The sequence below is a fragment of the Phoenix dactylifera genome, chromosome 6, assembly GCF_009389715.1.
Source record: "Phoenix dactylifera cultivar Barhee BC4 chromosome 6, palm_55x_up_171113_PBpolish2nd_filt_p, whole genome shotgun sequence".
NCBI classification, from domain to species: Eukaryota; Viridiplantae; Streptophyta; class Magnoliopsida; order Arecales; family Arecaceae; genus Phoenix; species Phoenix dactylifera.
In genome coordinates, this window is record NC_052397.1 from 18,393,968 (window position 1) to 18,403,408 (window position 9,441).

General features: G+C 48.4%; 1 protein-coding gene across 1 annotated transcript; it reads right to left on the reverse strand.

Moving 5' to 3' along the window:
• Positions 1 to 1,336: 1,336 nt before the first annotated feature.
• On the reverse strand, positions 1,337 to 6,009 carry LOC103707476 (wall-associated receptor kinase-like 14). Its single transcript, XM_008791976.4, has 3 exons — positions 4,691 to 6,009; positions 3,884 to 3,964; positions 1,337 to 2,971 (listed from the first exon to the last, which is right to left on the reverse strand). Exons 1-3 carry the CDS (start codon positions 5,418 to 5,420, stop codon positions 1,731 to 1,733), a joined length of 2,052 nt encoding a protein of 683 aa, XP_008790198.2. The 5' UTR covers positions 5,421 to 6,009; the 3' UTR covers positions 1,337 to 1,730.
• Positions 6,010 to 9,441: the final 3,432 nt, after the last annotated feature.

Genomic DNA, 9,441 nt, shown 5'->3' on the forward strand with positions numbered 1-9,441 from the left:
GGACCCCTCACCGGGTGTTCCCCCCAGGGGGAGGCCGGAACACGGTGATCTTGACCTGGGAGAGGCGGTCCACTCTCAGGGGGCGCCGGTTGAATTGGGGCCGGAGGGGGCGGCACCATCGGGACGCCCCTGGGTTGCAGGCCCTGGATAGCAGCGGCCAAAGCCTGAACCTGCTGCACCAGAGCATCGAACTGCTCCGGCCGGACTTGAGGAGTCGAGTCTTCCGGAGGCGGCGAGTTCTGGACAGAGCGTCCAGGGCTTGGTGGAGGACGTCGGGAGGCGTTGGAAGCTCCCTTGCTTCTCAGTTTCATGGTCGCGACTCGGTCCCTTCCTCTAGCGCCAACTGTTGCTGGAAATTGGACCCGGAGGCGATCGTCGGCCGGAAGGAGGAGGCTCCGCCGCCTGAGTGGTGGGTGGCAGTCCGTCGGCGGGTGGCGCCTTCCTGGAGACCTGCAAGAAGCCGGTGGCCGGGCTCTCCGGCGCCGGCCCTCCGATGCCTAAGTCAGAACAGGGGCAATATGTGGAGAAAAATGGACCGAGAGAGAGGAAGAGAGAGAGAGTTCCAGTCGGAGAAAAGCCCCTCTTTTGAGTGGGGAAATACTCCTTTTATAGGGAGGGCTAGTTCACCTGTGACAGAATCTGTCGTATGATCAATCTTTTAATGCCCGATCATGAAAGTCAATGCCATCATTGCAGGAGATTAGGCCGGAGCCCAAGTCGTCATAGAGCCATGCCCTCATTTATAGGCATGTGAGTTTGCCGTAAAAGGCTTGGTGTCCGTAAGCGATGGAAGCCATACGCCTTAATTGTTGAGTAAGCTGGGGGCCTGCGAGTGCCATACGCTTTGATTGTTGAGTGAAACGGGAGCCTGCACGACTCGTATTCATCGGCTGTTGGTGAAGTCAACACGTAATCTCCCGACTAAGCTGCGGAAGGACGTGGCCTCAGGACGTGGTTTGGGCGTTCTTGGGTTGGCCAGGCTAAGTATTGCTTGGTCGGTCCCCACCGAGGGTCCGCTCGGCTGGCCCCTCCTCAGAGGAACACGCTCAGCCGGCTCCTGCTCGGAGGAACGCGCTCGGGTGGTTCTTGCTCGGAGGGAGGCGCTCGGCCGGCTCCCGCGTGGGGGTTTGCTTGAGTGGCTCAGCCTGCTCGGCTGGCCTCTGCTCCGCGGAATGCGCTCCTGCTCGGGGAATGCGCTCGGCCGAGGACGCGGCAACACTTTTCCCCCAACAGTGGCTATAGACTCTTTTAAGTATTCGATAATGCGGTGGTGATCGTGGAAAATTAGACATTATCGAACTGCGAAACACCATCTTTCTACCATTCTGCACACTCGTGAAACAAAGTCTCTGTATATTACTCGAGAGAAATGTCCTCAAGAGCTCTGCGCACAGCATGATTGTCCAGGCGAAAGGTGAAGGCAAAGGCAGGACCCGGGGCGGAACAGAGCCACGGGGAAGTTGCATCCTCCACAGGGATCCTTTATGTTTACATAGGCCAAGTCCAATGGCCCAAAGCTAGATCGGTGGAAATGCCCGAGCACAGCGACAGGCGACCCGACCGCATATGCCTTCCAGGTTTGGAGAAAGCAGCAGGGCAGGGGGGAGGTGGTTAATTAGGAATAATACAGCGGGACTTACCCAGGCTAACTAATGCTGAAACTTGCTCTTCGTTGATATTTCCGTGAGTCCGGGAATCCGCGTGCGCGCGGCGACAGGAGGTCGGACCGACTAACGAACTACATTACCCAGCAGGCTGTTCTCCGAAGGAGAGCTCTGCCCGCTGAACCATGGCTCCTGCACGGAAACAGGGGAGTCGACCTTCACCTCCACCATGGTGTCCGACAAAGCCAGCCTCCTGCTCTTCGACACTCCGCTGGACTTATCCGTGCAGTTGGATGGCGATGAGCACAGCGACGATGCCGTTGACATGAAGACGCAGTCATCCGCTGACGGAGCCCACCCGCTGAGCCTGATCTGCTCCAGCTCATCAGCCACTTCCGTCATGGAGGGTCGCATGTCCCTGTGGAACGCCAGGCACCTGAACGCCAGCTCGGCCACCTTGTGAATGGAGGAGAGAGTCCAAGCATCTCTGTTGGGATCCAGGCAGGGGTCTATTATCTCGTCCACGGAGCCCCTCCCAATCTTATCGATCGCCAGCGCCGCCAGATTCACCTCGCTCTGCACCCTGTTGAAGTCCACCGCCTTCAGCGCCGTTATGATCTCCACGAGCACAACCCCGAAGCTGTAAACATCGCTCTTGTCCGAGAGGTGGAAATTCTGGTGATACTGGGGATCGAGGTAGCCCGGCGTTCCCTGCGGGGCCGTAGAGATGTGCGAAGACTCGGTCATGGCGATCCTGGAGAGACCAAAGTCCGCAACCTTGGACTTGTAGTTGAAGTCCAGCAGTATGTTGCTGGATTTGATATCTCGATGGTATATCGGTGGGTGGATCGCCGAGTGAAGGTAGGCAATAGCTTGTGCGGTCTCTGCGGCGATGCCGAGGCGGACGGTCCAAGGGAGGGCAGGGCCTCGCTCCCTCTGCAGGTGCTGAGCTAGAGTTCCGTTGGGCATGAATTCGTAAACTAGGATCTGTTCCCCTCTTTCGATGCAGCAGCCTAGGAGGCGGACCAGGTTCGGGTGGCTCACGGAGGAGAGAAGCTTGATCTCGTTCATGACCTGCACGATGCCGTCGGCGTCTCGGTGTTTGATCTTCTTGATGGCAACTAGTTTGTCGTTGCCGAGCTTGCCAGCATAAACAGTTCCATAAGCACCAGTACCTAGCCTCTGGCTCTCCGAGAAGGCATCCGTGGCCTTCTCGATGTCCTTGTAGGGATAGAGGGGAACCGTGCAGGATGCCTCAGATAGGAGGCGTTTCGTACTCTTTCGGATTCGCGAGAAAGAGGAGCGCCGCCTGATGAGGTAGCAAACAAGAACGACGCCAGCCATTATGAAGGCTCCAGCTACGATCCCTGCCAAGATAGGACTTCTGAATGAGGAAGAACTCAAAGCAATGCCATGAATGACGGATAAAAAAACTGGCGCATCAGCGATCTTCACTATATATCACAATACAAGCTTAATATCAGCCAGCGATGAACTTGGCCAGCTTCATGCAATGTGCTGCGTAAAGGTATATGACCGAGAGACGCATGAAGCTAGCATGCTGATTAATATTAGCTAGCAACACTAGAAACTCTTGAGATTAAAGAATTTTGTGGGGGCGAATATTCTAGTCAGTTCATAAGCAATACGATTCTGTTTCTTTGTGGTAGGAAAACATTGTGCATGCAACACTTAACTGCATTAATGGAGTATGCAACATTGTGCTGAAGTCGGCAATTTAATTCTGCATTAGGGTAAATTTGATGATTCATACTGACTTGCGAACAATTCACGTCCCACTGAATAAATCAAAGCGAAGCAGTTTGAGGACAAATTTTGTCACAGTGCATAACTAATTAATGAACTGGTTCTTATGGTCGATACAAGTTACTATATCAAGAACAAGTTGACACACAAAAAAGGGATTTTTTTTTTCCTCTTATAATGCCGTTGCCCTATGATTAATAATTTTCACTGACCTGCAATGGTAGGCTAGCATAGTTTGAATGCCAAGTGGACTACAAGACCGGCAGTTTTAGAACAAGATAAAGTCCTGCTTATTAGATAAAAGAATACAGTATCACCAGAAATAGAAACGTGCATTCTGAGTTCCTGCATAGATGGCATTAAATTTGTGTGTGTTTTAATAAGTTCATGATATAAATCGAATCTATGATCTCTTTGAAGACACTAAAAGGTCGTCTGGTAATGATGAAACGGTAAAACCTGCAATAGCAATTTCCACGGCTAGTCTGCAGGTCATAGCAAAGAAGGATTACCTCCAATCAGAACAGCAACTCTGGCAGTTCCTCCACAGCTCCCTGAAATGTACTTGGAAGGATTGCATTTTGAATCCGTCACTGCAACAAACGAGGCAACGAAACCAAAAGTCATAAAAGGCAGCTTGATAATCCAACCAACTGTTTGACCATATGGTAATCAAATTCACAAGGTTCCAAATTCGGATCTGTGGGCGATCGAATTTGTCGGTAATTTCTAGTTGGCCCACCGAATTCGACCACAGGAGGATCGGTATTAAAAGTCAGGCGCCGCCCGCAATCAATGTGTGCGAGTATGGTCCGCAGGAAGAAATAAAAATTAGCCTTCTCGGGACCCCCCACTGACTGGACTCATTTTTCCCACCGTCTAGCCTGGCTCAGGGATTTTTGTAATATTCCTGGGGTCTCCTCCTTGTGATAGCGGAATTTGGTGCGCACGGGACGGGTGCAGTTGGTGCGCAGCAGTTGATGAATAAAAAGAAGGGAATTAAATGCAGCACGACGACTCGAGCCGAGAAGAAAAAGAAATCAGTTTGCTTTTGTTCTTCCATATTCCCTTTGTAATTGCACGAACAAGAATAACAAGTTCAAGAAAAAAGAAAAAGAAATTAAGACGATGGCCGAATGACTGATGTTGCCCGTAAGAACACAAGTCAACCCTCCCGGCGTGCGTCACGGTCTCTCCACCCCCCACCGTCCCCAGCCACCGCCCGAGCGGTCCAAGGGAGCGGCGAAGAACGGAACTTTGTCGGTTGGAACTTTAGGAGTTAGGGACGGTTAGAGAGAGAGAAAGCAGAGCAGACTGACCTTTTTTACAACGGGCGCCGTCGGCGAACCCGTCCCCTTGGAATCCCCCGAGGCACTTGCACCTGAAACCGGGCTTCCCGGTGCTCGGAGAGGTGAAGTTGGTGCACTTGGCGTGGGGGGAGCACCGGCACCCGCCCTCCCGCCACCATTCCACCACCGCCGACTGCAGCACGAGCGGCAGCATGTGGGGGTCTTGCGACTCCAACTCTGGCTCGAAGCCTATGGAGGTGAAGAGGGAGCTGCATCCGGCGGTGGTGATATTTTTGGCGGCCAGGAAACCACCGGTACTCCCGACGTCGGAGAAGCACCTGGCGCTGTCACCGCAGCTGTTGAGATCTTCCCGGGAGAGCAGGGAGGTGGGGATGAGGCATCCCGAGGACGAGGTGGTACAGTGGCGGAGGAAGAGGCCGTTCCTCGAGGTCAGCGCGTAGTTCTTCCCGAAGAGGCTGGCGACGGCGTGGACGGGGCGGTCGCAGCGCGGGGGAACGTCCACCAGGAGGATGTCGGGCGTGATGTTCCGCACCTGGAACTCCCCGACCCGGATCTCGGAGCGCGCGCGCGTACAGTTTAAGGTGATTTCGCATCCCTCGGAGAAGCCGAAGGGGAAAGGGACGGTGATGGAGCCGCAGGTCCGCGAGCAGTCGGGGGAGGAGAAGAGGGAGCAGGGAAAAGAAGCGAGGGCAACGAGGAGGAGGAAGAGCAGGGGGAGGCCACCACGGAACCCAAACATCTTCTTCTGACTGCTTTTCTTTCACCGGCAGCAGCAGGTAATTCGAATCCGGCGGCGATCGCACGAGGAATGGAGCAGACCGAGGGGCAGAGTTCTCGTTGGATGCTCGGAATTCTTAAACCCAAGGGCACGGGAACAGGCCGATCCTGATCGGTGATGGCACGAGGAAGGCAGTCTTGGCGATGAAATCTCATCTGCTCCACTCGCTCCTTGCCAGAAATGAAATCGGGCGCTCCATGTTGAATCTTGGAACAGAAGGCCGCAAAGGATTTCTGAGGCGAGGCGAGGAATCCCAGAAGAAATGGACCTCGAGTCTCTGCTCCTTCCTCGGGGATGCGATACTGGGAGAGACTCGAACCGAGAAGGTGTTTACCGGTAACTGGAGGGGGTGCTTTATTTTCTTCGCCCCTTTCTTTGATTATTTTTATTCTTTTTTATTTTCCCCTGACGCCCTCCTCTGCAGGGAAGCAAGGGAAGAAGTGTCTCTGGCGTGCAATTTTTCTTCGTTACAGAACCAGTGCTACATGGAAATATCTATTGGCAGCCTGATCTGACGGAACTATCCCTATTTTCTGGAGAAGATCTTTGCCACCCATCCGGATTCGGGTCTCTCTCTCTCTCTCTCTCTCTCTATTAGCATGAGTTCTACGTATTCTTGACTTTTCGGAGCTGCCAGGAGAGCGAGGGATCCGATTAACATCAATTTGGTCCCCAAGGAAGTGTGGTTCCTGATCTCCTGTCCTATCCACTTGAGTCTCTTTAAGCGGAGGAAGGGCATCGTGGTAATTAGGAACGGAGCGGGGCAAGTGGATTGGTTGGAGTAGTTTGGCCAGTCGCCTGCCCCAAACCACGGCCACGACCAGGACCAGGATGGATCGATGGAACCGCTAGGACCCAAGAGACCCACGTCCTCCTATGGACTTTTTACCACTTGACTACGGATGTGAAATATCGCGCCAAATATGTATAGCGTACAGAGATACATGCCTATATACATATATAATGCAGTGTAATAGACGACGGGCGATCGGCAATCGTGCTGCGCGTAATATAAATACAGGGAAAATGAGAAATATTGACGCCAACTCGACCAAGGGTGTTTCAGCAATTACATTTGTTTGCTTGCCAAACATTAGGTCATACGTCACTGGAATAAGTTCCGCGTGGAGGGTGGAAAACTCCGGATATCGACCTCACAGCAGGAGCCTGACGTGCACGAAAATGAATGTGGCGGTCCTCTAGTTGACCGGCTTGGAACGGGAACGCTGCAAGAGGTTAGGGGATCACGGGTCCATGCCGAGTACGAAAAACTGGAGCAACAACGGTAAAATTTTTAGTCGAATGGGAGGATTCACTGCTGAACTAATGAATCAGTTCGACAGCAAAACAATATATTTTTTTACATGTTGCCTCGTGGTTGTACTGCTGATTCATCAACGGTACAGAGTTCAGGCTGCTCCCTTCCCCCCTCCAGCCCTCCTCCGAGGTATGCTCCCTCGGGACCGCTAGGGGCTTGTGAGGTTGACGGGAATATGTTAATCAAAATGCCGGTTGGCACTTGACCAAAGCACCGATTATTACAAAAGAAGATACCGATGACGATACGGTAGTGGTTCGAGCATGTGTTGGGCATCGTTCCACCACCCTCGGACTCTCTCTCTCTCTTTTGTTTTTGGTGTCCGATCGAGAGACGCTTCTTCTAAATTCTCGTGGTGCCTCCCAGTACCAAATCCCAAAGAGAAGAGCCAATCATCGCCCATGTCAGTGATGCCCAAGACCACCCGGCCGGTAGAAACACCAAGAATATGATTCTCTATTTGTACCAGTCAATGGTTGTAACCATCTGTCGATGGGAATTCTTTAGAGGGCAGCATCAAGCTCGACTGGCCCTCGGCAAGACGGTTTAATCTTTTGAGAGCAACCCCCCCATGCCAGGTCCACCATGAAAGGAACAACAGGGAGAAAACGATGCGGAGAAGGCTGTGAAAACAGGTAAGAGGCAGGGAGATTTAATGCCCAAAATTAAATATCTTGATGTACATACTTTGCCAAACTCAAAGTGAACCACCCGAACGTTCAATTCGCCACCTTCATGGCTTATGCACTGCATTAAATAGTTCACAAGATTGCTAATAAGAATCAATTAGCAAATGCAGCTAACGCAAGTCAAAATTCTTCTCCAATAAGAATTTAAGTTTTCGGGAAGCAATGCTGTTGGCCATCAAATTAAACCCTTTAATTACAACAATCTTCTAATAAAAGATCCACATAAAAAAAAAAAAAATTATTATTTTTTTTGTTCTATCATATTCGGTATATCTCAAGAGTTATAAATATTCGTATACAAGCTCCAAACAAAAAAAATAATATAGGCTGACATAAGATCATGTTGATAAAAAAATAATATTTGTTAGTACAAGTTGTTATGTAATCCTTAAAATTATTCTAACAAGATCATGCTAATAAAAAAAAATAATATTGACCGATACAAAATCATTCTAATAAAAAAAATAATATTGACCAATATAGGATCATGCTAATAAAAAAAAAAATATAGGCTGATACGTATTTGTTACATGATTTCTAAAATCATGCTAATAATATTGTTTTCAACCTTTTTTATGCTGGTCTTTTTAGACTTTTTCTCCTGACAAATGATTGGAAGCTTGGAACTGATACTTTGAGCTAGCTATTGTACATGATCCATTCATAAAAATCATGTGATCTAAGAATCTTTAACCTACGCTTCGCCTATATATCTACTGGTCAAAAATATATCATTCAAATAACATGAAATAATTTAGAGATGATAGATTATATTCAATGATTTGGATCACAAGCGCAAGGCTCCTAGTTATCCTATCAGGACCGATTTTTTCACAATATTATATAGATATTCACACATTAGGTCTACTCCTTTTGTAATGCCATGCTACTGGGAATTTTTTAACATATTATTCCTCTTTCTCCAACCCAATCCCCAATTGGTCTCCCCCCGCCCCCCACCCCAACACTACGTGTAGCACCTGTTTGTTAGTTATTGAAACACAAAACTTCCCATCACTCGACTAGTTGTTGATTTGACCGGTTGTTATCTACTAAACAATAATCATGCTTCAGTTTACCTATTAATCATATATCACTAGCTAACTGCCTAGATAAAAGATTCATCCGGTTGTCTTCTTTTCTCGAAATCTAATATGAAAAATTAGTAGACTATAATCATTGCTAATATGGATGACAATCAATCATATCAAGCATTAGTTGAGTTATAGAACCTATTTTGTCCTAACAACCGAAAAAATCAAGAGCTATATGTATTTTGAAAATAAAGAAATTACTTTAGGATTGGGTTGGAAAAGGACTGTCAAAAAATCCCATGTTATTATGAGGATATGTTAAAATTAATTAGACATTATAAGAAGACTTATAGACATTATAAAACCATTAAAATTGCGGTGGTGGAACATATGAGAGCACGTAGGCAAGTTTGACGCGGTACTACTTTTCCTCCAAGGCAGACAGGTTTAGGAGTATCAGGCAAACATCCAATATGAAATGCCTCCAAAATGTTACCCTTACGAAGGGTACACCTGGACACCTTAGATTCTAATCCGTCTGGGCACTCATGGAATGGATGGAAGGTGAGGATTAGCCCCTCCTAAGTTTTTCTTAACCCGTCTAGACCTACTTGTTAAATAGATCAAGTTCAGATTTAGACATTTAACTTGTTTAACTAATTTCGACCGATTTATTAATTAAATCAGACCATGGCTCGATCCATATAATTTGTTTAAGATATATTTAATCTATTTAAAATCTGCTTAATTCATTTTTTTCTTATTTAATCTATTTAATAAATAAAATTAAATTTAGATGAATTTTTGACTTGTTTAATAAATAAATCAAGTTCGTACTAATAAATTTTTATTCCAATCCATGTCCAACTCGATCGGAGCCGATGCCTCTCCTATTTCTAACCCCAAACGAGGCCTCGAGGATGCCCTGGATAATGCTTGGA

Excerpts from the sequence above, each read along its gene's own strand:
- LOC103707476 (XM_008791976.4), bottom strand. The coding sequence starts at position 5,420 with ATGTTTGGGTTCCGTGGTGGCCTCCCCCTGCTCTTCCTCCTCCTCGTT. Across the intron at positions 3,965-4,690 it reads CGGCGCCCGTTGTAAAAAAG|TGACGGATTCAAAATGCAAT; the intron begins GTCAGTCTGCTC and ends CGTTTGTTGCAG. Across the intron at positions 2,972-3,883 it reads AGTTGCTGTTCTGATTGGAG|GGATCGTAGCTGGAGCCTTC; the intron begins GTAATCCTTCTT and ends CTATCTTGGCAG.